The sequence below is a fragment of the Falco peregrinus genome, chromosome 5, assembly GCF_023634155.1.
Source record: "Falco peregrinus isolate bFalPer1 chromosome 5, bFalPer1.pri, whole genome shotgun sequence".
Classification (NCBI taxonomy): Eukaryota; Metazoa; Chordata; class Aves; order Falconiformes; family Falconidae; genus Falco; species Falco peregrinus.
Genome location: NC_073725.1, coordinates 114944553 through 114970685, shown reverse-complemented (window position 1 = coordinate 114970685; position 26133 = coordinate 114944553). Strand labels below are relative to the sequence as shown.

The following is a 26133-nucleotide window of genomic DNA, read 5'->3' as shown; positions in this document are numbered from 1 at the left end:
TTAGAAGAGCTGAGGCAAAGGAGATGATTATGAGATTAATAATAGGCCAAAAGGAAAATACAAATTAAACTGCAAAATTAACATACAAAATCCTGCTTGTTGCCTTCTGCAAATGGAGTAAGAAGCCTAAGGAAGATAATATATTTATTTTTATTGTTTATTAGTCAAGTAGGACTGGTTTGACAACATGTGGCAGGGGTGATCTGATTGTGTTATAGAATGGACCATTTTTTTCTGAACTCACCTTTCTTCCCATCCAAGACTGAGTGGAGTATTTCCCCTTCCAGTAGTTGTGATGGACCCTCCCTTCAAAACCATTTTTTCATTTAAAAATTATTTAAATGAAGAAGTAATACCAATATGATGTTCAATGCATATTTTCTGTCAAAATCTGCTGATGCACTTCTATGTTAGGAAACAGAAGCCAGCATGTGACATTTTCACTTAGTACAGAAGTCCATGTCACACTGTGACTTGACGCTAATGTGAGCTATTTGGTCTTCAGCTGCATGCCTGATTTGTACTGTTTTGTGTAATAAAGGCTCGTCTTTTCAGGTAAGACAGGCTGTGTTATACAGCCAGCCAGTAGAGAGCTAAGGGGTGTAAGAAGCACTGGCCTTCAGGTGTCGTCTTTACGCGGCACATCTGAACAAGAGGGACCTGCATACGAAGGAGTGTGTGGATCTGGCCTCCTCCCTGCCTGATACACAAACTGGCAAGGCATGGTGAAATTCTTCCCTTCACCCAGAGTCAAGCTAGAAGGTTACATGCAGCCTGGGGGTGCACAAGTATGTCAGGCAGAAAATGGTGTGGATGAAGAGAGATGGATTGAATCGAGTAACAGGCAGCCACTGAAAGCGGAAAGTGCAGCTGTTCACTTTGTAACAGAACCAGTGACTTCTGCAGCAGAACTGTTTCCCCACAACCTTAATGGCCAGCTTTCCCTCCCAGCTAGTTTTCAGTATCCTGAGGCACTGGGGTCATCGCAGCATTTGCACCTTTTTGCTTGGAAGTGCTGTTTGTGAATACCCCTGAGTCAGCAGCTTGGCAGGTCACACTAACTCCGCTCCTCGCTCCTAAGGATTTGATCAGCAAGAAAAAGTTTTGCAGGCACAGGGAAGCCTTCAATCTCCTATATTCTTGGAAAGAAAAGGGTAATATGGAGTCCCCATGTTGGCCCCATAGACCATCCAGCTGACCTGCCTCACTGCAGCAGTCTTGCAGTGCTGCTTTGTACATGTTCTTTCTGAAATGTTGCCCAGTGCCTCCCAGCCACAGTGACTTTCATAGCACAGGACTGAAGGGAAGGAAATTAAAGAGGGGTGAATTGCAGAGAGTCTTAAAAGAACATAAGGAGTATTCCAAAACCAAAGGCTTAGAAGAGAGGGAGGTATTTTCAAAAAGAGTTACAGATATTTTCCCAAAAGTTCCCTGGAAATAATATTAGGTCATGTTTTAGGCTTTTCCGGATTTACATTTTAATCATAGCACCACCTTTTATTACTACTTAACACTTTTAGACAAGTGCAAACACATAGCATGTGCACTGCGCACTGTGCTTCTTCACCATACCTACGGGCCTGGAGCTGGCGTTTGGAACTGCCTCTGCAGCGTTGACTGTGGCGACATGGGCATGACGGGAAGAACCATTGCCAAGTTGGGTAACTTCTGACAAGTATAAACATAGCTCTGCCTTCTGTAAACTAGATTTCAAACCATATTGCTGTTCAAGGGAAGAGACAAAACTGACAGGAAAGACTGCGCAGCCTCTCTGATCAGCTATTACATCGAGTGAGCCTATAAAGGACATGCAGCAAGGGACGGGGGGTGGGAGGACGTCCCAGGAGCTCAGCGCTGGCTCTTGCTGGCTCTCTGTCACAAGTACAACCCAGATCTGTTGTTTTTAGGAGTTGTCATCACTGAAAGTTCTCTTAGCCAACATGAAATGAGTTTGCTGAGATCAGTCCAGGTTTGTCTGCTCAGTTTTCCACGGACCAACGTTTACATCCCAAAGTAGCTTTGCAAATATCTGGCTGGCCCATTTGTAGGTGAATTCAAGTGAAGCCAGAACTTAATTGTCCAATGCATGGTGAGCTTTCCTTTTAATTTTAAAAAAAGAAATGTCCAGACTAGGGTTTATGCGTGCTGGTGGGGCAGTGTGTGAAGGAAGGTTTTTCTTGTATTAAGTAACCTGCGCTTCAGTGTTACGGTTTCCCTTAATGACAAATTCATGTCAGAATTACACCAGGGATAAGATCCTTTTCTGTAAAACTAGGAATATTCAGCAGAGCAAAGTCAGCCCTGAAGGAAAGTAATTCCCATCACACTCAATGGGAAGCAAGCCTGGATTTAGCCTGTTATGTTTTACAAGTTCCTAGGCAGGGCAGTTTCAGTAAGAGCAGCACTTCTCCGACGGCCACAACTGGAAAAGCTGCAGCATATCTTCTAGATCAAGGCAATCACATGATGGAGTTGCGCAGACTGCCAGGCTGGAGTCCAAGAAACTCAAGTCCTGGCTGAGCTCTGCCACTGATTTTTGGTTGACCAGCTCTTCCTTTGTCCTTCCGTCTAGCATAATTGTATCATAGGTTTTTGAGAAATACCAAGTCTCCGATTACATGTTTGGACAATCTAATGCTGCAGTACCCAGTATTATTTCAAGTTTCTATTGTCACTGTAGTTGCACAGGGGTGCGTTAGAGCAAATGCCTTTTCTGCCTAGATAGAGTGTTCTCTTAAAATAGCTATTTTTAAATTAAAAACTGACATTGCATTCATTTTGCAACTCAAATCTGATCTGCTGCAAAGTGCAGTTACACTGCACTGAGGAAATAATGGCATTCAGGAGAAAACCCAGCAAGGTCTGAGCAAGAGGAGGCAAAGGGTGAGAGCAGTTCCTGGTCACAAGGGGAAGCCTTTTTGCAAACCTGGGTTGATTTGTCAGGCTGGGAGCAGCTCTGACTGAATACTTCCCTCTGCTGGGGCAGGCTGCTTACATGGGGTCTGGTCTTTTCTATATTTAATTTATTCAAATGATGATTTGTAAGAATGCAAGACCCAGCTCTGTGTAGGGCTGACCTGTGGGCCATCTCGCCCAACAACCTGTCTCCAGCTGTGACCGCTACCACAGCTGATTAAAAGGAAATTGCAAGGACTAAGCCAGCCACCAATGGTTTGCAATAAAATTTCCTTTTTTGTTGAGTCCCATCTTTAATGAATATTCGCTAAGTTCTGAAGTTTTGTTGTATTCCCTCCCCTTTCCTTGTCCTAAAAGCCCTCTAAATTATTATGTTAAGATTAATTTTTATGTTATTATGTAAAATCCAAATTGTAGTTTACTTACTTTTCATGGTTTCCTTTTGAAGTTTAATGCCCAGGCTAACAGTGAAGCCATTAAAATTATTTTTCTTCTGTCTGGTCTACATTTTGCCTGCCAGTAGCCTTTTCCTCTAAACAATAGAATCTTTTTTTTGAGTAAAAAACCCCCAAACTAGTTCTTGCAAATATTTGGAATATATGTTTGTATACACCCATCAGTCTATGTGATGTGAATACTGAAAGACTCTAATCTAATTTTATTCCTAGGCCCACTTTGTCATTTTTCTTTAAACTTCTTTTTTGATGTATAGCGGAGGAGATGATGGATGTCTGATTGATGTTGCAGGATTATGCCTGCTCCTGAGGACCACTCGCCTTACTTGTTTGTGCGGTGTGTAGCAGAAGTCACACGATCCTTGTGTTTCTCAAGAAGCGTAAGTGGGAGATCAAAATGGGGTTCACATGAGGCAGCATTAGCCTCCAGATAAAACCAGGCCTCCACCCGGTCTCGTTCCCTGACACTCTGGCACCTGTGATTATAAAAAAAAAATAAATAGGCAGGACTGGGTGTGGACAGAATGTAGACATGTCTCAAAAGAAATTAGTCTGAGTCTGAACGTGTTATCAACACACTTAGCAGCAGCATAGCCCTCTTTTTGCTATCATGCCGTTAGGCAGCACTGGACGACTGGGGTCCCTCATACTCCTGCTTAACAATTCAGTGCTAGGTTGCTGTGAACAGAAAAAGGCAAAAGGATGAATGTTTCTGCCCAAGGACAGGAGAGATCTCTTTAAATAATACCTTATTTTTACCTTTGGCTGGTTTGGTTCACAAGGCGCTGCGTAGTCTGGTGATTTTTCCTTTCATTTTCTCCTGTGAATGGCAGGCGGGGTTTGCTGAAAGTAGGACATTAGTGTTGTGATAATGCTGCTAGGAACTGAAGATGTTACTTGGCATCCAAAGTTGCTCTGGCACATCAGATCTGTACTGGGTATTGCTTTACCTCATGCTCCAGACCTTTGGACTGCTGATGAGTTCAGGGCTGGGGAGGAGGACCGTGTGTTCCTGGGAGGACTGCAGGTGCGGCACAGGCATCAGGGAGGGACAGGCAGGGACTGTGGTAACTGGCCTTTACCTGGTTTGAACACAAGAACATGATTCAGCAGAGCAGAAGAGCCATATGTACAGTATCCAGTTAATTTCAATTTTAATTTTCTCAGTTTCATAGGTAGCAGGTAAGACTGCCAATGGAATTTGGACTAAAAATGCCATGTAATAGGTTGGTGCTGGAAACATCTGACCATGTCTGTCGTAAGAGAATTAAATACATTCTGCTGATTCATTTCATTTCTTGCTGGTTCATCTGGCTTGGGCTAAGGGAAGTTGTGCACTTGAGAGGATCTGGGGAAAGGAATAAGATTTCAGTAAGTTTGAAAGGATAGGAACATGTGCATGTTAACAGGTTATTTTTCCCTTGCATGTGTTGCTGTTTCAGAAGGCTGATGGTTTAAGACAGAAAATGATACCGTATGTGCCTGACAAACTGTGGGGTATTTCTGCTGTGGCAGTGAGCCATGGTAGTGTGGCTTCCATCATGGGCTGGGATTTCTGTTCCGATCCTATCAGTCCACTTTTCAGACTCTCAGTGAGGGCTCCACGTCCATGTTTCTGTCTGCAGTCAGAAACTGCAAAGCAAGAGAGAATCCAGCCAAACTGTTGTGCCTTGGCTCAGCAAACTATACAGGTGTCGCTGCATGAGGTGTTGCAGCTGGGCTTCAGCGATTATAAAGGTCAGTCTGCGTTCCCAAGTCAGTCTGCTCCTGTTTCCAGAGATGTGGAACTCTGTTGTAAAAATCAGTTCAGTCTGCACAGAGGTTTGGTGCAGGAGTTTTCAGAACATGAACCTGTTTGCTTTAACAAAATGTGCTGAAGATGCCGGAGTGGGAGTTGTTAAGATAACAACTGCTGCAGTAAAACCATGTGTGTCTGCAGTTGTGTATCGGCTTGACTCATGCCAGTCGTTTCTGCCTTCAACCTGCGGAAAGGGAGCAGTGGGGTTTCATGTGTGTAGCTGGGGGAAGAGTTTAGCCCAGCTAAGAAATTAAGAAATTACTTAATAATGTGTCAGAAATGCTGCATCTTTTTCAGTATTTCCCAGGGGTTTCAAAGTTCTCTTTTAAAGGTGGATGCAGCCTTTCCTTCCCTTTGTTGTCATTTTTCCCCTTTGATTGCATTTTTTTTTTCCACCCTGTCTAGCTCGCTTTCCACATTTCCTGTAAAACCAAGAGGGATGTGATTGTTTTTGTTTAACAACTTAAACTTGAGCAGATTATTCTGTTGCCGACATTTCCTGGTTGGGGTGCAATGGAAATCTGCCCACAGACTTGTGTTGGCAAGGTTGTGGGAACAATGTCTGCTAGCAAATGCCAGGACAGCCCATGCTTTAGGAATAGTTTAAAGCAGTACTTTGAAGTTTGAAGCCAGTGGATTCAGAAAGAGAGAATGATGGAGAAGAACTAGTTGGCTTCTGGTTTTTTTCTGAGCATGTTTCACCACTGACAGCAGCTGAGACATGTGGGCCTTGCTCGCAGCAGGACGGGGGGCTGTGGCGGGAGCTCCTCTCCTGGGCCGCGAGTGCGGAGGGGCCGCAGTGGGATCACACCAGCAGTGGGGTTGCCTCAGCGTGTTCCCTGCGTTTCATAGGGGCAGGACGGACGAGGTGGCCTCTGCACCCTCTGACACCACAGGGCAGACCCAGTTCCCCGGTGGTTTCCCCGCCTGCTGTGTCTCATGCATGGTGAGAAGGGGAAAAGGCGCTGGGCCAGAATGCAAGTACAGGCAGACTGAGGCCCAGCAGCAGCAGAACGTGGGGGGAAAAGCTGATGCCATGGGTCTCCCACCCAAAACATTGCCTGCCTTTGAGGTCTTGGCTTTCAACACTTGCCATGAGCAGAATTTTAATTTGGGGCCAACTTGCAGCCTGCTGTAAACAAGTTGCCAGAATTCGAGTTATGTTCCATCTCCTTTCCCCTAGATTGTAATGGTTTTCTATGGCACACAGAAGCAATCCAAAAATCAGTCCTGTGTTTTTCTATGTCATTAGTAAGGTCTGAAGGGGACATTCTTTAACTTGGGACTTAGGGTCTGCTCATTGGTGTGTGTAGAAATCAGGCCCACACTGATGGTGGTTTCGGTGTTGATTCTCCCAGTATCGGAAAGGCTTTACTTTTCGTTTAAGGGTTTTGTGTCTTGTTTGAAAAAAATGGTCAAGAGTTTGCCCGCTTTTCTTGAGGAGGATTTCTGTGAATAGGAAATCAATTCATCCATTTGGATTTTACCAAAGACTTCTACATTGAGTGGCTTAAAAATATATTTAAAATGTTTATTTAAAATCCAAGTCAAATGATTTTTAACAAACTGTCTCAAGATAGAAGAAACCGACTTTTTTGGAGTAACTGTGTTGTTTATTTTTGTATTGCAGTAGCACCTAGAGAACCCTATTGTGCTAGATGCGGAACAAACATACAACAGAGATGGTCCCTGCCCATATGAGCTTACAGCCTTCAGCTTAGCCTCTGCATCGTCCTGCTGGGGGATTAACCAGGCATTCATTCCTGTTACATGGGCTTTCTTGGGCCAATGAGGTCAAACCTGCAAGCTTGATTTCCTCATTACCCCCAACAGAGAAAAGATCAGGTGGGAGGCAAGTTTCAGAGCGCTGAACAACTTGCCCTTTCCCGCTGTACTTTTCTCAAACTGATTTTTCACACGCTGTAGATACCAAGCCTGTGGCTGAGCCATGTGGGCTTCCTGAGATCACTGCTGCCCCTTGAAGAGCTGTGGTTTCCTTGTTCCCAGTGTCCTCAGGCAGATAGAGGTGTTTGGATAAAAGGAAGCCTTTTCAGTGGTTTATGGTTTATATTATTTAAAAAAAGAAATAAAAAGCTTTCTTTTTTGTTTTGCCTTTTAAGTTTTCATTCTCATTCAGTACCTTCCCACAGTTGCTGCCATATGGGGCAAGAGGGAAGGATATAATAAAAAGCAAACCTGACATCACACATGCACACTGTCAATCATCAAAGTATCAAAACCAAAGCTTGCAAGAGCACAAACTTGTATAAATGTGGAGGGGAAAAAAAAAAAAAAAAAAGACACTAAGCACATCAGGCCATCTTGTCCCTTTGGACAGCTTTAAGATAGGGTGGAAGAAACTCCACCCATGTTTTGAGCTTGCCTCTTAGGTCACCATCCCATCCTTTTCCACCTCTGCTCCCAACCCTCAGGTATAGCTGGGATTTGTCTATTCTAATTTACAGAGCCTTAGAGAGACAGTCCCAGGGAGAAATGAATGAGGAATCCTTAACATTGGTTCATGCATCATCAAATTACAGGGTCTTGGGGGCAAAAGAATCCAAAAGATAATTTCTCTAGACCTGCCTGTTCCTTTCTTCACTCTCACTTGATGGCGTGGACTGGCTCCTACAGGCTGGGAAGGTGGTGGGATCAAGCAAATGAAGAGGAAGGGGCAACTTCTCCTTCTATGCTTGGTTTTGGGTAGATCACATCTGCTGTTTGTCCCTCCTATCTGCAAAAGAGCAACGGAGAGCCGTTGTGCTTCGTTTGCAGGGGAGTGAAAGGGATGGGGTGTGAGAAGTAAACCCAGAGTGAAAAATCTGATTAAGGATAACAAACATGCAAGTCAGAGAAAGGGAGAGGAGAGGTCTCCCTCCTTGGCAAGCAGAAAACTCGAATTGTGGTTTCCAGTGTGTGCTAGAACCTAGCTGTGACTGAAGCCGCATGGCTTGTGAGTAATGCTGGCAGAAGCAGAGCAACTGGCAGTCTGGCATTATGTTAGCAGAGGGGAAGGACAGCTCTTTTCTACTGAGGTGCTTCTAACTTTTTACCTCCCAGAAATAAATAAATAAATATCCTGAAGGCGTGTGTGCCACTGGTGCAGCTCAGCAGAGCTGTCTCTGAACCCCTCGTCAAGGAGTCCCTGTTCTTGCCCCACGTCTCACAAGGACAGTGTCAGGGAACAGCACTTTCCAAACACAAGCCAAATGCAGAGTGCTCTGAAACCAAATCTCTCTGCCTGCAAATAAGAAAGTTTGTTTTCTGATTACTTGTTTCTAAATGTCTTGTCACAAACTTTCTTTGGAGATGGTGAAGATGAAAAAAAATGGGATGAGTGCTCCCTGGCCCAAGCTCAGTATCCAGAGTCTCTGCTCAGAGGTCTCAAGGAAGAAGGGCTTCCTTGAAGAAGTCTCCTGTCCACAACCTATGATGCAGCATGCATCTCTGGGAGCTACCACTGTGCTTTGAGGTTACAATACCAAGCCCCCTGTAGCCAAAGAAGAAAAAACAAAAAAACAAAAAAAATCTTTACCTCTGTAGAGGTGGGTCTAAGATACAGTCTCAGCGGAGTACTACATACCCCAGAAGTCTGGAGAAGTTTGGATGTGGACTCCCATGACCTGTTACAGAGACAGACTCAAACAGGTACTATTTGGATGTGAATCCAAAACCAAATTCCCACAGATTTTTGGCTGCCACTTGGCTGGGGGCATTTATTCTATTTCTAATGTCACAAAAGAAAAAGAAACAAAAACCCATAAAGTAAAAGGTGCTTTTAAAATACCATGAGGAGAGAAACTGCCATGGAAATAAATAGCAAAAATAACAACGTTAACATTCCCGGTGTCACAGCAACTCTGAAATTCAAGTAGTGTGCACATGCCTACAGCACGTTCTCATAGCCACTGTCGGCGCAGCCTGAGGTTCAGAGCTCAGATTGTGTCCCGTTGCTCACTGAAACAACCAACTCCTCCCTGGTGCTGGAATGGATTTAGAGAGAAGGGGAGAGGAAAGATGGATGCAGTCTCTGCTGATAATCAGGTCTTTACTGTGCCCACCTGATGCCGCGCTGTAGCGGGACAAAGACACAAAGTTCTCTTATTTCTGTCCGTGTCTGTCATGCCTGAGATATAACGGCCCTGCTTCAGAGCTGGAAAGGGTATTGCTTCAAATAGTCCCCCATCCGCCTGGGCAGAGGGAGCTGGTCCACGTCGGCTGTAGACTTGTTAATCCGCAGCCGGCACAGGTGCTGTAGGCTGGGGATGTTGTCTTTGCGGCTGAGTGGCCGGATGAGTTTCAAGTGTACTGCAGCTGCTGCCATCTCTTTTTGCATGGGAGGTAGAGGAGACGGAGGCGGGTAAGGAGCCTCATTCTTGCTTTCCATTGTGCAGGACATGACGTAATGCTGGATAAGGCTGACCACATCTGGGAAGGCCAGGATGCGAGGTTTGGACAGGTAGTTTGAGTCCAGCCGGAACTTGCTGTCAGTGTATTCGATGCGCACGTTGGTGGGACCTCGATTTGTCTTGACAGAGAGTGTGAAGAGGTAGCTGGGGTGGGTACTGTCCCGTACCAGGAAGGTGCCTTCAGGCATCTTCTGGAGATGCTGCTTGGCCTCACTGGCGGTAATGGATCCCCAGTACCAACCTGGAAAAGCATCCAAGAAAGAATTTGTTAGGGAAGGAACATATTAAAGGACTGGCAATATATTTAGGGGAGCCCTGAAGCCTACTGAGTTCAAGGACCTGGGGAGCAACCTGGCCCAGACTCGGTAAAACCTTCAGGAATGAAGAGCATGTCAAGTTCTAAGGGTTTCCTACCTATGTTTGTCATTGCTGTGCTGGGGCTTGGGATGAGAATGATTACTTTTGCAGCTATTGCAGTTCACAGGGAAGAGGGGCCTTTTTTGCAATTCTTTCTCCTGATTCAGTTACAAAAGACAAACCTTCTGCTTACACTACTTGTAAGCATGAATTACTTCATGACACAAGTTTGTAGAGACTGCAGATAAGACAGGCTGCACCCACAAGAGTCAGCCATGGCTGTGACAGAACCAGGTTCCCATCTGAAGCGGGATCAGGAGATTCTCCTTAGCGCTCAGATTGCAGAGTTGGCTCCCTGCTCACTGGAGCCTTCTGACCCCGTGACTTTGTGAGTAGAGCCGTACCAGATTCTCGCAGATAGGAGAAGGTTTTTGCAATGCAGAGAAGGTCTTCTTCAGGGTCTCGTGTCTGAGGTGGGTTGCTGTCTGGAACTGGTGCTGTAAAGGCTGGTGTGGACTCCTCCTGGAAGGTCATAACTGGGAGAGGCTGCATGATGGGCTCTGACAATTCCACTGCAATGCCCCTGAGTGACACTCTCCTGATCTTCTCCTCTGCCAGCAAAGGATGAGGTCTGAAATGAAGGGCACATTCTGCTATTTTTCCTTGCCTTGAAATAGGTTGCAGTGTCTTTTCAGTGCATGCTACATTGTACTACAACATGTTATGTTTTACAAACAGATCCTCAATACGATTATGTTTCAGAGAGGGGCAAGGGGGGAAAAATTACACCACTAAAGATGGGCGCTTAGAAACAGGGAGAGAGAGCTGGCCTCTTTCACCTTGTAAAAGGTGGTTTATCTTGCAATTTAAGTTGATTTGAAACCTGATATATTTAGATGTTGCCTTTTAATGTGTAGTTGCAGAGGCAGGAAGGTTCATAGCAGCATTACAGCTTCATTTACATCATTAAAACATTGGAACATTTCTTTTTCTGCCAGTGAGATTGTTAGTCATTCACTGTAATATAATTAGAAGCAGAATTGGGAATAGCTTGGGTTTTGTCCCACCCGCTTTCTGCTCAAGGTTGACCTGATCCTAAATGTGTCTGTTAGAACTCAGGGTGAGCTGATCTTGTAGTAGAATAATGGGAATTCTTGTTTCAACCAAGCCTGTGCACTACACAGACCCTAGCGTCTGACAGCACAGCAGAGATCTCCATGCAGCTGTAATCCCACAGGGATTACAGCAGTAAGTGGTTCTGCCATGACTGGACTGCTGTGAACATTAATCCCTCTGTGGCCTGAAGAGCGTGTTAGTGTAGCCATTCAGCATCTAAGTGCAGTTTCACAGAGCCTGGAGCCCTCGTGGGCCATGGGTGCTCCTTCTTTGCAGCACGGAGATTCCTAAAGGAAGGCAGAGCTCTAGGGGAAAGGTGGATGTTGGGGGCCAGAGAAGTCTTAACTCCTAGGCAAGCTCCTGAGCAAAACCATCAGTTTCTGTCCTTTCTTCTAGGCTCTTCGCCTCTGTGTGCCCTGTGCTGCTGCATGTCCTGTGTTGTGTCCCCCACATGCACTCGCTTGAGACATTCCTTCGGACAGTTAACATAAAAGGTGTCTTTGTTTCCAGAGAAATACAACACAGTCCTCAACATGAGAGTGTCACAGCACTGCTGGAGCTGCTGGTGATGGTGAAGGCAGCAGCCACCGCCTCCCACATCACTGAGGGGAGAAGCGGAAGAAGACTGAAGTCATGAGCACTTCCCTCCTGATCTTCCTCCTTCTCTGTGTTTTACGTGAACAGTGACACTTCAGGCATGCACATAAATTTGTTGTAAACTGATCTGCACCTGGTGATAGCTGCACTCCACCTTCTCAAACTGCTGAGTTTCAAGTATGGGACAAGCAGCAGGAAGGAAGGATTTGGGGGGGAAGTAGATTAGAGATAAACTGAAAACAGCTTCACAATGCTTTGTGAGCGAGAGCCATGCCCAGTTCCATGACTCTGCATTTCTAAGAAGACCATATAGGTTTGGAGTAAGGTTTTTGTAAAAGCACCAGTAAAACTGAATCTACAGAGACACTTCTTGGCCATGCAATATATGGCAAAACCTCACTTTTTTTGGTATTTTCTAGAAAAGAACGTTCTTCCTTTTTCCATACTTCAAATCACATTTCAGAAGCAGGATATCTACTTGGCATTCATGGTATTGGATCCTCATTTCTTAATTTCTATTAATAGGTCGGAAGGCAAACCTAATAAAAGTGATTGCCAGCCCTTATCTTCACCAAGCACCCTTGATCACAGGGACTGCATTTTCAGTGGCTTTCACTGAGGATGTGAATGTACTGTTATACCTGGAGATCACTGGTGAGGAAACCTCTGAGTTCTTTTTTAAGTGCTACTTGAGCTACACCTGTAGGTGTTGAGGGCTGCATTTTTAAAGATATTTAGGTGTCCTAATGTCATGGTCCTCACAAATGTCTAGCTACCTGCCTTCTTGGGGGAAGGAGATTCCTGATCCATTTCCCCCCTTTTTGAGCAAGAAGGATTATAAAGTAGATCCTTCCCTGTACTGAACCTAATATAATAGCTCATGCTGTGCAAAGAGGGTGTTACACGGGACTGTTGGCAGAGCATTCTCTCTCAGGTGCATTCTTATACCCACTGTTCACTGAGCCGAAAATGTCTGTGACCAATGTTAAGTCAAGTCAGTCCTGCACCGCTCACTACCCACTTACTCCTCAGAATTTGAATACTGTAATCCAAATTCCAAGTCTCTTTGAACTTCTTTTCTCCTGGAAAATTTTTCTGGAAAACCCTTTGGGAAAGGTTTTTAAAACAAAGAAAACTTGTTTTGTTCCTTGCATGGAAATACTTTTTTTTTTTTTTTCATTTTATATACCTGCTTTGGAGAGGAAATTAGGAATTGGCTACAAGACTGGGAAGGAAGGGAGAAATAGCAAAGCTGTTACACAGGGAAATGTACTCCTGATTCATTGCAGAGTTGTTCAAGGGCTGTACCAGTTCATAGTTCAGCCTTCCAAAAGGTATGACTGTGTGAATTTGTCAGTAGGTTTCTGTTATTGAGCCACCGTGGATTTCTCTGAAGCAGAGCCCATGTGCTCGAGATGAGGTTTGCCACTGTGCTTGCTCTCTGCTGCCTGACACTTTCTGGCACCTTGAAGCCAAAGGAGACCAGACCCCATGCAGTCACTGTGGAGATTTTTCCACTGCAGCCAGAGCGGGGCCATGCTTACACTTCTCCTCGTTTTCTTCTATATACCTGCCTTATGCCCCTCTCTCACCCTACTGCAGCTGAAGGAGTACAGTGGAACAGAGGAGGGGGTTAGAATTTCTCATAGACCCACTGGTGTCCTGAACAACTTTGTACATAGGTTGAAGAAAGAAGAGACACTGCTGTGCCCAAACAAAGAAGCTCCAAGCACAGGGACAGGACAGCAGAGGTATCGGCAAGTAATGGCAGACTAAAACTTTTTATGCAAGTTCCATTTGCAAGAGGGATTAAAAGAGTTTGCTGGGGTGAGAACATGTTGGAAAAGGTATGCTGACATGAAAAAGTCAGCCCTTTAATGGGGCAAAGTAAGTATTTGAAAATTAGTGCTTGTAAGACAGAAAGTAGAGACATGGTGGAGGATCAGGACTGAACAGAGTAAAGCATTAGTACCACAGCTGCCATGAGGAAAAAGACAAATATATAAAATATGGGATGTCCAGCTGGCAGTCTGTGTGAAGTCTTGAGACAAACAGCAAATGAACTTCCCTGTGCCTTGGCAAGCAGCGTTTCAGAAAGCCTTGGAAAGCAAGAAAGTTCAAGAGAATCAGATGTCTGATATCATTTAGTGTTAGCTTTGCAGTTACTTTGCTGATAAGCTAAACTTTGTAACACAGTACAAATAGCACAAGGAAAAGTGTCAAGCTGCTCTCCCTTCCATCAGCCACATCCCGTGACTCCCACGGGAGCTTGGTCTGAATAGGAGGGAAAGTATGGAGGCCAGGATATACAAAATCCTACAGGATAACGAAAACTGAGCAATAAATGATCACAGAAAAAGGTATTAAGAGACAGTCATTTACACATCTGGCTACGTAACCGGTTATTAATGGTGAAGGGAAGCAGTAAAGCTTCAGATAAAGGTTTCACAAAACCCAAGTTGAAAAATTAATTCCCTTTTGCTGTGGCTACAGGAACTGCAGCGGTAGACTAAAGATGAGAGTGAAAAGAAACCTACTTGAGTAGTAGGAAAGTATTAGTAAGCATGAGCTCTGCTTGTCTGTGGAACAGATTTTGGGGAAAAATGGCAGAAAAATCCCTGTGCTTTGGTCATTTAAAGCAGACAAGGCACATGTGCCTCTCAGGAAAATCCGCTGAGCACGGGAGGGACAGGTAACACTGACATGGCTCAGGCTGAAACAAATGCTGACACTTTCCAGATACGTAGCCTGTGTGAAAGCGCTGGATGATTCCCGCAGACCAGGTATCTACACGTGCTGGTGACCTGAGCCCATCACAGAGACGCTGAAGAGCCAACACATGGGTACGAGGCACCGGTGCCGGAGAAGGGGCTCGGACATTGCCTGTTCTGGACAGCGGTGGTAGCCGCATTCTACAGAACGCAAGCCTGCCTGCCTGGACATGCATTTAATCTTACCCGTAACAGCAATAGGAAAAAATTAAATTATGTGGTTAGCATAACTGCTTACTTAGAAATAGACCAAGCCATGTGAGCCCGGGGAGGTTTGTTCCCAGCGGACCCGGGCGGGGGGCCCTGCGGGGGGCCCGGCTCGCACCGCTCGCTCCCGCTGCTGCTCGGCTTCGCTCCCCCAGCGGCTTTGGCTACCGCCCCGGTTCTCAGCGGTAGGAAGCGCGGAAATCGGGAACACTTTATGGCCCCATGGTTTGGGCTGTGGCACCTAAAAGGTACAGCCGGGACCCCCGCGCTCGGGCAGCCCCTGGCCGCGTCCACCGCGGTCACAGCCGGCTGGGCACAGCGGCTGGTGTCCCTGATCACCGGCAGCGGGCACACAGTAACAGAAGACTGCAAAGGCTCTTACCCCTGAACGCAGAGGATCATGTCACTCCTGGACCAAGGGAAAAGCATGAAGTCTTGAAGAAGGTGGGAAACGCTCACTCCTCTGCTCCTCGGCTCCTTCGGCTTCGCTTCCCGGCAGGAACGTGCTGGGCCCGGCCTGGGGTGGGGGCTGGGGCCGGGGGGCCGCGGGCCTGGCGGGGTTCGGGTTCGGCCTCGGCAGCGCCGCAGTTCGGCCGGCGGCTTCGGCCGGGGAACGCGCACCCGCGGCGCCGGGAGCAGCGCGTCCGCCGGCGGCTCGTCAGGAAGCGACAACAACAAAAGTTTTTAAAATCACCATAGAAAAGGGAAATGACATCTATTTAAAGAGGAACTACTCTGCCTTCAGAGCAGCCTCTTAGAAAAAAATATTCGGAGCGCTCTGAAATAGTAATAAATAAATAGCAATAAATAATATCTCCCCGAAGGCTCAGGGGAGGGGAGCCGGCAGAGCAGCAACCTGCTCTTTCACTGACTCCAGAAGTAATGAAGCTCGGCGGGGAAAAAAAAAAAAACCACACCACCAGACCTACTAAGTAATCTTTTGTGTGCCCCTTTTAATCTGTTCCAGGAAGTGAGGGATTCCTGGAATCGCATTGTATTCACATCACTCTTCCGATATCAGCCACGCGGGGGGAAAGGGAAAAAAAAAAAAAAAGAAAAAAAAAAAAAAAAAAAGAGGAGGCACGGTATAAATAGCTGTGTCCATAACGGCCGCGTTGATGTCAGCACGGCTCGGCGGGGGAGGGGTGCGGCGGGAGCGGCGCGCGGAGCGGCGCGCGGGGCGGGGCGGGGCGCTGCCGGCCGCGCGTGTTCGCGGAAACGCCTTTGATCCATTTCCAAGAACTTTCCAGGAACGCGGGGCCGCCGCGGCGCGCGCTGCCAATGGGCGCCGCCGCCCGCCCCCCGCCCGCCGCATGCGCGGGGCCGCCCAGTGCGGGCCGTCCCCCGCGTCTGCCCGGCGCATTTGTAGCCTCCATGCATTTATTTGTACTTTTACCCCCAAATTTAATTTCAAATTTCTGTATTTTGTAACACGTAATTTGCATTTTTACATTTCGTTCCGTTTCGGTTTGGCGCCCTTCTCGCGTTTCTGCGCTCCCCCGAGCCGGGGGGCCGCGGGAGCGCTTGTGCCGCTGGCGGCTGGCCGGGGGGCCGCGGCTACCGGGCGTTCCCCTGGGATGCGACACGGGCGAGGGAGCAGCGGCCCGAGCCGGCGCAGCCCCTCCCCGCCGCAGCGGCAGCCCCCCGGGGCACACTGCGCTGCGGACCGCTCGTCCGGGCAGCGCAGTCCGCAGCGCAGGCACGGCGGGCACACGGCGCGGGTGGTCCCCCGTGCCTTGGCCACCTGGGAATCCCCTGGGAATTTGGATTTCAGCTCGGCTGAGGCTCCTGGAAAAGGTTACACCACCACCGTGTCGTCCTGCGCTTGTAGATCACTGTCAGGTTAAATGTGGGTGACCCAGGAGGAAATACTTAGTTCCGTTTCGGGTTATTGAACCCTTTATTTTTAAACACTTTATAACAAAAGCTTGATTGTTCTTTTCCTGCTTCGGGTTGCCACCTCTGCAGGTATCAGAGATAACAGCAAACGTGAGAAGGGGCTGTGTGCCATCTCCATTGAAGCAGACTGAGTATTTAAAACCACTTGTAATCACGGTGCTGTTGAGAACCAAAGCGGATGGGACCAGGAGCAGGGGGTGGGGGGTAATGATAAGGATAGGGTTAGAAGGTTGTTCTCACAGGCAGGGCATGAGCCTGACAGCAGGAAGCCTGTGCTCAGCTCATGACTCAGTCTTTAACTCCCTGCTGTTTGATTGAGCAGCTGCTTAGCCTTCTGCAGGCTTAACATTCGTTTTCTTGACCACTGCAGGGCCAGTGCAGTAATGAGTGCCACTAATAACGCTGAGCTATTCAAAGTGAGAGGTGCTGAGGGCCATCTAAGTACCCAAGAGGGATGTGAATGTTGTCACACATGCACCCCTTGACCAGTTTGCTTCTAAGCCTAAGACGGACTTCAGCTCACGCTTCCATCCGACTGTGTGTAAATTCACAGGAGAGGTAAGGGATGGCAGAGGAGTGTCAAGGCTCACCCTTCCTGCGGACAGCAAGCACAGCAGTCACAAGCTCCCTGGAAGGCTTACCTTGGCAGTTGTGGCTCGGGGTTGCAGGGGGACGCCTGTACGCATGTGCTCCTTTGTATCCAAATTCGCCATTACTAAACCTTGCGTTAGTGGTGCAGCAGCACGGCGGGTGTGAGCAGGGCTTGAGTAGAGCGTCGGAAGTGGCGGCTGCCTCCTGCGAGCTGCAGTTGCCCTGCACGTTCAGAAGGTATTTCATCTTCAGCCTTGGAGAGGACAGCTGTAGCGTGCCAGAAGGTAGGAGTGCTGCAGCAGCGCTGCCATTGAGAAGCTAGTTTGACGTGTTTTTTTACTTAGAACTGGGCTCCACCTAGTGATCATCTTCTGGAAAAGTCTTTGTGTGCAAGCTCTGTGCCCTTGGTTGAGTAGCTATTTGTGTCTCTGGAGCAGGAAAGCTTGCTAAGGACTGTGCAGTGGAAACATGCAGAGGCAGGCTGCAGCCGGCAGCTCTGTATTCCTGCCCTGTGGAAGCAGCAGAGGTGTCCGCACCAGTGTGGACGCGCTGTTGTCCAGCGTGCATTGCGTTCTCATGCAGTGGTTTTCCACCTGCAATCACTAGGTCTGTGCCGCTCTTCTTGTGAGTCCTGCAGGACCTTGAAAGATGAAAATTAAACTGAAGTAGCTGATGCATATGAGTATTAATGAAAGGAGCTTTCATTTTCATTGGAAACTTTTTTAGCAGCCCCCTCAAAATTTTTATTCAGGCTAATCCTGTGCCATTTTATCTACAAAATTAGGGATCGGTTTTGTCAGCAGTGTCCAGTACTACTTCATCACTCTTCCTGAACGTTTTGCCCGTCACTGGCATTCCCCATGCACATGGCAATGCCCTAGGCAGGAAACAGAACAGTGTGCCCGATAGCCAGTGCCCCAGGCCTCATGCAGTTGGTTACCTGTACACAGTCAATATAAAATGCTGCCATTCCAACAAATTATTTGTTTAAACCCAATTTATAGTGATACAAATGGTCCTCAGGGTTCAGTGTTGAGGAATTAGGACATTGCAGAGGCAGTAGCACAAAATATTGTTGAGCATTACCATTGAGTGATAGGCTTTAGTTATGAAAGGTATCAAAGAAAGCTCACAATGAAGTCAGGAGGTTAGAAAATCCAGAAATCGTGAGCCAGTTAGTCCCTTCGGAAAGTTCACCAAGACAACAGCACCATCTACTGATAAACGTGTGTTTGAGGAGACGGGCGGGCAGGGTCCCCTTTCCACCCAGGGCAGGTTACACTGCTCCAGCTGCACAGCTGGACATCTCCATAATCTTGTAGAGTTGGCGTCAATGAAAAATGACATCCGAAATCGTAACTCCTGCGAGAGGTCTCTGTGCCTGGAGGCTAGGTTTACCTTCGCTATGAACTTGTATAGGAAAGACTGAAAGAAAGCTGCCCCTCAGGCTGCTGTGTGGCCGTAAGGCCATCTCTGACCTCCACCTTGTGTTGTAAGGTAAGGAAAGGAATATCATGCGACTGAACAGACATTAACAGTAATAAGCATCTATTCCTCGTTTAGATGGGCCACCTCATTATTTGAGCAGGGCACACCAGTTTATGTAATCAACATGACACAGGAGGGCGATGGACTCACTGTCGTGGTTTTGATTTGCCAACTTGGTGTGGAGCAATGGAGGAGCCTCCAGGGTGTGGGTGAGCAGTGCCATGGATGCAGGGACACCCGTGCTAGCTCCCCGAGGAGCAGGGTGTGCAGGACAGCAACGGGCTTCATTGCTGGCTACAGAAATTGCTGGCTACCTCTGTGTTCCTTTAAGGATCTCACCATATCAGTTGCTCCTAGGCTTGCTGGCATGTAGTGACCTAGAAGATGATGGCAGTGTGGTATCTGTTAGGAACTTTTCTGCTTGTATCAGATGCTGTGTTTCTGCAAAAACTGTATTCCTGAGTGGCCTGGAAGGCCACCCCAGGACTTTCACACAATACTGCCATGCCCATTAATTGCAGGATCTCTTTCAATGAAAGAGATCAATTTCTTGTGCTCCACTGCAGCATAAAATGAAGCACCATCTTCTGTAGCCAGATTGGGAGATTTAGAATGCTTTCGATTTATGATACTTCTATGAAAAAAACTTGTCTTTTTTTTCCTCTCTGCTGAAATGGCAATGTCCAACCGGTATCTCTCTGACTTCCTCTGTAAATAAGCTGTGTCCCAGAGTTCCTGCTGCTCTAAGATCCCTGGATAGCAACCCTTAGTGGAGGAGCCAGGATGGAGCCTCCCAAAATCTTCCTGATGACCAAGACAGTGTATCTGTAATACAGTGTCTGAATGCAGGGCTATAAAAACAACTGTTCTACCCTCTTCTGTATTTCTATAGAAGAATGCCTGCTGAGTATCTGCTAACAGGGAGGAAGTAATCTTGAGGAACTAAGTCAGGTATTAGGACATGCTCTCCAGATTGTGAGAACTGGTGCTCTTGAGATTTTCCTTCACTTGCAGCTGCTTTGTAGCTAGAATTTGTAATTCCTCCTAGAAATCGTGTTATAATCCCAAGTCAGGGCAAAGGGCGTTGAGAATAAAAGAGAAGTTTTTCTAGTTTTGTGATCACAAAGCATCAGGTGAACATCATTGCCTATGAAAGAGCTCTATAAACCTGTTTTTACCTCACCCATGGAGAGAAAAGAGCTAGGCTGTTTGCTGAGGAGCTTTCCTAGTTGTGTGTTCAATTTCTGGCTTGTTGTTGGGCTTTTCTTCTTTCCCCCCCCGCTTCCCCCCCCCCCTTCCCTCCCCCCCCTTTTTTTTCATAAGTCTGAGACAGACACACACAGGTGAAAAAACATGTATATAGTCTCTGTTTCAGACCACTGTGCACATGACAGACTGAACTAAATATCCTACAAGAAGCTTCTTTTCTTCTTCATATCGCAGTATTGTTCCATAGAGCTGTCCTTTGTTTCTTTTAATATCACAGATGCAGTTTCTGAAGAACTTCCTGAGAGATTTAATAAGGTTGTTGCTACCACCCAATCAGACAAAGCTGTGTCCTCACTTCAACCTGACAAGATAGCAGATTTTGTCTTTGGTGACATCTGTATAATGCACCCCGGAGAGTAGATTTCTCAAAACACCAGAAAAAATATATAGCTGTTACTCAGAGGAAGCAACGTTTCGGAAAAACAAGTCACTACATTTTCAGCTGATGGTGATAATTTCTTCATTGTAGTTGATATTGTAGCAATTTCCACAAGATATTGCTTATCAAAGGACTAACCTCCATGCAAATCACTTTTGTATATAAATGAACTCAGGTCCCTGTAGCATTCAGGTCTCACTCCTCCAAAATGGGCCACCCCTCAAAGAACATTTGATGATGTCAGCTTTCCTAGCTGTCCTGATGAGAGCAAACTCAGATAATTTCATTTCATTTTTGTTAAGAAATGACAAATCAGAAAGTCTGAAATGTCTTTGATCCCAGATATTACTGTTACTGAATTGCTACAGCATGGCAAAAAGGCAGTGAAAATACCCAGTGGGATAGCCAAAATTAACCTTCTTTAGTTAAACAGTAGTGGTCTCTCTGTGATATCCAAGACATGAAAAAATCAGGAACGGTGTATCCAAACTGCCTGCTGGCTAAAATATGAAGCCTCACAGGGTTAACACACTAGCTTAGAGAAAAGGGGCTGCTGCCCCAAAGCTTATTGCAAGATTAGGGCCTTACTGTTTGGTTATTTTTTCCTATAAGCTACCATTCTAGTTTGGGGCAAGGCAGGTACAGCTGAGCTACTAAAATCTCTCTTGAAGTAAGTTGGTTTGTGTTGTTGCTGTTGGGTATTTTTGGTAAAAACAAAATTAATATTTAATTTACAGGTTTAGGGATTTTTTTGTGGATTAAAGAACTTTCGCCATAGTGGGCTTTTATCCTGTAATAGTACTGGGGCTTTTTAAAACTTCGAAAAGCAAACATCAATAAATAAATAAAAACACCTTTTTCAATGAAAAATGTCCCCCAGCTCCATAAGCCGCTGTGGGCCTGTCAGCATGTCCTCCATCAGTATCTCCAAAGGATGCTAACGTGGCTTGACCTGCCACGACCACAAAGAGGAACTGCAGGATCTGCAGTGTGAGTTTCTGATCATATGAGACGTAATTCCCAGGGAGATCTAAAACTGGCATTTGAACGCAGACATTGTGGGAACTACTCCCAGAGCCAGACAGGGGGACAGCTACAGCCAAGGTGACCGCACTGTGCTTGCTTGCCTTTAGGATGTCAGAGGCATTGGGGTTAAATGGTTAACCCACTTGTTAATTGCAACATGTGTTCCTGGACCCAGTATGCTTGTCCTTACCCCAGAGCTTGTCAGAGAAATTAAAAAACCTTAAGTGGCTTAAGAGAAGGTTATTGCACAAATGAATGCTCTTGGCTCTGTACAAACTGCATGTGGATTGCAAAGGCCATGATTTACAAGTGCAGGAACTTCAGAGTGGGTACCCAGCACGGGTTTGCAGGCACAGCCACCTAAGACACCACACCAGGTCACTGTAGCAGAGTCATTTCACTAGTATGGAAATGAACCAGACTGCTTTGGGGCTGCTCAGCGTGGTCAGAATAACTTTGAATAAAAAGCACCTGCTAAGCAAAATCAAGAGAGATGTACAGGACAGTTTTGGCTGTTACAGTATCAAGATGCTACCTTGTTCCTTGTGAAAAAAGTCTGCTGCAAAGACTTTTAGATATTGAGAAATACTGTCTTTGTCACTGGTTTTAAAAATTTTCTGCATATGATATTCATGTTTCACATGGGGTAGAGATATGCTTTGTGCTTGGACAGCCTATCTATCTAAGGCAAAGAATGAACACAAAAAGCAAGGAAATATATTTGCTTTTTGTTCCTCAGCTGTGGTCATCTTTGTGTACAGTCAGGTTATTTGATACTTGGACTGGTGCAGGAAAAGCTTTTTCAGAGTTTATGGTGGGTGAAATTAGCAGAGGGTTGGTGTAAGGCCTTATTAGTCATGATTCACACTGGATTTTTAAGGTCTTTGCCCTGTTTAGACTTACTACTGGTTGCTGGTAAAATGATGAACTTTGCTAAAAGCGTACATAGACAATATGGAGTCATAAACCCAAACAAGCATAGGTTTCAGTGAGGTATCATTTCAAGCAGTGACTTGTAAAATGTGTTTTGTATCCTACCAGCTGAACTTCTCTCAGTGGGAGACTGTAACAGAGACATGTAGAACCAACTAAGTTCACACAGAAGAATCCTGTCTTATTCCCTCATTTTTCCTCCTTTATTTCCACACAAAGCTTACTTTGTAGAAACTCATTCTTGTAATAGTGAGAGTCATAATTTCTTAATGAAATTCCTTGCTTCTGACACACTCCGTAAAAAATAGCAAGCCCTTAAGTAGACATCTGTTTGGAATTTTTGCAGCATTTAATATTTCCCAGAATAGAGCCATAAATTTCTTTCTGCAGTCTTCAGTGTGCTAGCCATTGTAACTTCTCTTTCTTTGGTCAGCCATAGACTTTTGTGTAAGTTACATGGAAAGATCAGAAGCAGGGTCGGGAATGGGAACTACAAATCGGTGTGAATGGGTATATTTCTCAAATTCTACAATACAGAGGACAGCAGAGGTATATAGAAATTTTCTGAAGGGTCTGGCCCCCGGTCACTGTGAGCTGGGAAGAGGATTATAGTTAACTGTTGCAAAGAGAAGGAAATTACCATCCAGGACAAATAGAACAGGAAATACAGGCAGAAGCTGTGGGAAGGAAAAATAAGAGTGAGCTGCTGACTGCAGAGCAGTGTTATTGGAGGTTTGCAACCTGAGAGCTTACAGTGATGTGTATGTTTCCCTGAGATTGCCACAGCGGGAGGTGGTGCAAAGCCTACGAAGTCTGGAAGCCAAACCTAAGAAGGAAAGGCGGGAAACAGCTGTTTTCCTCTGGGATTTGATTAGCCCAGAATAGGCAAACTGAATCAGGGGAACTGGGCCCTCCAGTCACTGAACTGCTGAAAGCCTGGAAGGGAAACCTGAGGCAGAATAGCTGTAGTGTCACATCACGTGGCGATACACTGCAGATCTGCATCCTGCTGAGCTGAACTACTTTTTATCCCTTGGAGAAAGGACTCATTAGCCCTTTTAATTATTTTCCTAACCGCTAGAACTCCAGATGCCATTACGTTATGTAAAATGACAAATGTATTTTTAACTCGTAAGGCATGTGAACTTTAAGCTCTTTCCAGTGATACAAACACAGCACCATTTCAATGCATGACTCATCTTTGCATGTAGGAAAAAACTCAGCATTTCACATCCCTATAACTACACGCTGCGCACCAGCGATGAGTGACAGTTGCTGTGGGAACCGTCGCTTTTAATATTTTAATATCCTGACTGTACATACCAAAACGCAAGGAAATACCGACCGCTTATTTGGCAGATAAGGTCGCCTTTTGTAACAGCACCGGCTATTTCGGCGGCCGCAGCGTCTGAAGGATCACAGCCTGCCCAGTACCGAGCGCTTTGCTCCGCAGCCGTACCCCCACTGTTGCAAACAGGGTGTGGAGTGAAGGGGCAATGCATTCCCCCTTCCTAAAGCGAGCCGGGGGTGGCGGGGGCGGCCGGCGGTGCCCCTGGCCGAGCCGAGCCGTGCCGTGCCGTGCCGGCCCCGCCACCGCGCGGGCGCGCTGCCGCACAAGCTCGGAGCCGCCGAGGCAGCTTCGCCCCCGCCTTCGTGTTCCCCCCCAGCAGGGCCATTTCATCCCAATAACTAACTAACGTGGCCGATGCCTGGCAAACACCACCCTGTGCAGGGGCTGTTCCCCACCTTCCACGGGGAACCTGCCGCCGGGCACCGCCCGCCCTGCGGGGGTGGTGCGGGGGGGGGGAATGAGGCAGCTCCGGCCTCCCGCTCCCCCCTCAGCCCGCGCGGGGCCCGGCCCGACCGCGGGGGAACCTGCAGGTTCCCCCGGGGTCGGGGCGGTTCGGGCCCCGCCGGCGGCGGCCTCCCCTCAGCGCTGGCTGGGGGGAGGCGGCGCGCACCTGCCCAGGGCGTCGGGGCGGGCCCAGGCAGACCCCGCCTTCCGGGACTCCGCACCGGGAAGCCTCGGCTGGGGCCGCGCTGAGCCGCCACGGGCAGGTAACCGTCTTCCGGTGGGGCCCAGCGGTGGAGCCCCCTCCTCCTTCCACCTCCGCCGTTAATACCCCGGCGGTTCCCCGTCGCCGCTAACCCCCGCTGCGTGCCATGGGGCCTGCCTCACCTTGCTTCATCTCACCTCAGGGTTTTCCCGCCCTCCGCCCCGCAGTGTGAGGGGCAGAGGGAGCGGCCCCGCCGCCGGTCGGCGCTGAGGGAGCCGCTCCTTCGCCCGGGGCGCCTGTGTGAGGGCCAGGCCTCGGGCCCGGCAGCTCCCCTGCGTGAGGAACGGTCTGCAGCCTCCCTGGGGGGCTTTGCCTGCTCGTGGTTCAGCCGTGTTAAGGGGGGGGGGGGGGGGGGCTTGGAGGCCCTAGGACTGGGACCTTCCCCGGGGCCGCACTCCTGAAAGGCCCGGGGCTCTCTGGTGCCCAGCAGCGTCAGGCAGCCCCTCAGCTTTGGGAGCCACGCTGTTGCATCTCCGTGTACCCATGTTTTTGGGTGGTTTGATGGTCCCCGAAGTAATCAGACATGCCCCTTGCTCTGTGGACCGGGACAATTCAGTAAATGCTGGCCAGCATCAGGTTTGATGCCTGCCCAGGGGTTTAATCCAGGTATTTGTGGTTCACTTGCGTAACTTGGAATATTGGGATGAGGTGGGGGACAGTTGTGGAGATCTCTACGTAAAACATTGAGGCAACAGGTTGTTGATGCAGGTTTGTAAGCTCCCTGAAGCAGAAGCTACCTCTGTTCAGTTGTACAGAGCTTAGCTGAGTAAGACTTCACTCCAAAACTCAGCACAAGCACTTGTTGCAGTAAAAGCAGTAATTTATAACTGCAGACTGATAGATAGTATATATTGGAACTGGGGTGACTGGTCTGTAAAGCTAAATTAAATGTACTTTCCTGTGCTGAACCTCCACTTTTGGTCTCTCTAGTGCCTGATCATCTTGTTAGGAAAGGAAGAGAGAGAAGTGGTCAGGTGAGAGAACAGTTAGCTGATGTTAATTATTAATATTCATTTACATTTTTACTCAGGACTAAATGGCGAGCAAATGGACTGTTTGATGCACAGGGCTTGATTGCCTAAGAAGAGGGACTCGGCCGAGTGTACCCCACAGGGAATCTGCTGGGTATCTCTGTCATCTCATACTCTTCCTTGATATGGAACAAAGTGAAGGTGAACAGGAATCCCAGCCAGAAAGTCACGTGGATAGCAAGAGCAGCGTGAAATCCTTGCCTGGGGGACCAGCCCATGTCAAACTAGAGATAAAAAAACATGCAGTTACGGATGACTACAAACTCTCCAAACGGGTGCTAGGGTTAGGAGTCAATGGCAAAGTACTGGAGTGTTTCAACAAGGAGACGGGCCAGAAATGTGCTTTGAAGGTATGTAGGCTTTTTCTTTTTTTCTTTATTTATGGTTTGGAGGCCAGAGTTCACTTCAAAAGCCCTGTGAAAGCTACTTGTTCTGCTGCTTACATTTCACAAAGGGTGCTGCTTAAAGAATTTTAATATGTGGAGCTGTTTTCTGTTACTTACAACACTGTAGTCCAAACTTGAGTCTTTTCCAGAATATTCTGTGTGAGTTTTCAGACGAATGTTATCAGCTGTAAAATTCACATGTTCATATTTAAAAGACAAAAAATAGGAGAGAGAACAGTGTCTTAGTGTGTTCTGTGATTTTGAATGAACATATTATGCAGTACTTGGGAAGGAAACTATTTTGGATCTTGTGCAATTAAATAGGCCTAAACTGGGAAGTTTTTGAGTGTTCATTGGTCTTCAGGCTTTCTTCCCTTTGAAGAGTTTTCTTAAGGGGTATTCCTAGTTGTTTACTCACTTATTCTCCTCTTTATTCTTGCAATCCATT

At 47.1% G+C, this 26133-nt stretch overlaps 2 protein-coding genes and 1 long non-coding RNA gene across 6 annotated transcripts in view; 2 read left to right on the top strand and 1 right to left on the bottom strand.

Moving 5' to 3' along the window:
* The window catches only part of LOC114011467 (uncharacterized), a 75120-nt gene extending 60118 nt beyond the window's left edge, over positions 1 to 15002 (top strand). The window contains exon 4 of the long non-coding RNA XR_008747368.1: positions 11448 to 15002. This is a non-coding gene — a long non-coding RNA (uncharacterized LOC114011467). The remainder of the gene's footprint in view (positions 1 to 11447) is intronic.
* CISH (cytokine inducible SH2 containing protein) lies at positions 6687 to 15907 on the bottom strand. Its single transcript, XM_005234969.4, has 3 exons — positions 15009 to 15907; positions 10340 to 10566; positions 6687 to 9819 (listed from the first exon to the last, which is right to left on the bottom strand). Exons 1-3 carry the CDS (start codon positions 15053 to 15055, stop codon positions 9317 to 9319), a joined length of 777 nt encoding a protein of 258 aa, XP_005235026.1. The 5' UTR covers positions 15056 to 15907; the 3' UTR covers positions 6687 to 9316.
* An 8110-nt stretch (positions 15908 to 24017) lies between these two features.
* The window catches only part of MAPKAPK3 (MAPK activated protein kinase 3), a 50615-nt gene continuing 48499 nt past the window's right edge, over positions 24018 to 26133 (top strand). Inside the window, exons 1-2 of one of the 4 annotated variants that reach the window (XR_008747364.1) lie at positions 24018 to 24269; positions 25299 to 25649. Coding sequence is in view for 3 of the 4 variants with exons in the window: in XM_055805003.1 (XP_055660978.1) it covers positions 25425 to 25649 (225 nt within the window). In the remaining variant the exon portion in view is untranslated. The remainder of the gene's footprint in view (positions 24270 to 25298; positions 25650 to 26133) is intronic. The other 3 variants (XM_055805003.1, XM_055805001.1, XM_055805002.1) reach the window with 3 other exon arrangements.

Excerpts from the sequence above, each read along its gene's own strand:
- CISH (XM_005234969.4), bottom strand. The coding sequence starts at position 15,055 with ATGCTTTTCCCTTGGTCCAGGAGTGACATGATCCTCTGCGTTCAGGG. Across the intron at positions 10,567-15,008 it reads ATGATCCTCTGCGTTCAGGG|ACCTCATCCTTTGCTGGCAG; the intron begins GTAAGAGCCTTT and ends CCTTCATTTCAG. Across the intron at positions 9,820-10,339 it reads CTCCTATCTGCGAGAATCTG|GTTGGTACTGGGGATCCATT; the intron begins GTACGGCTCTAC and ends ATGCTTTTCCAG.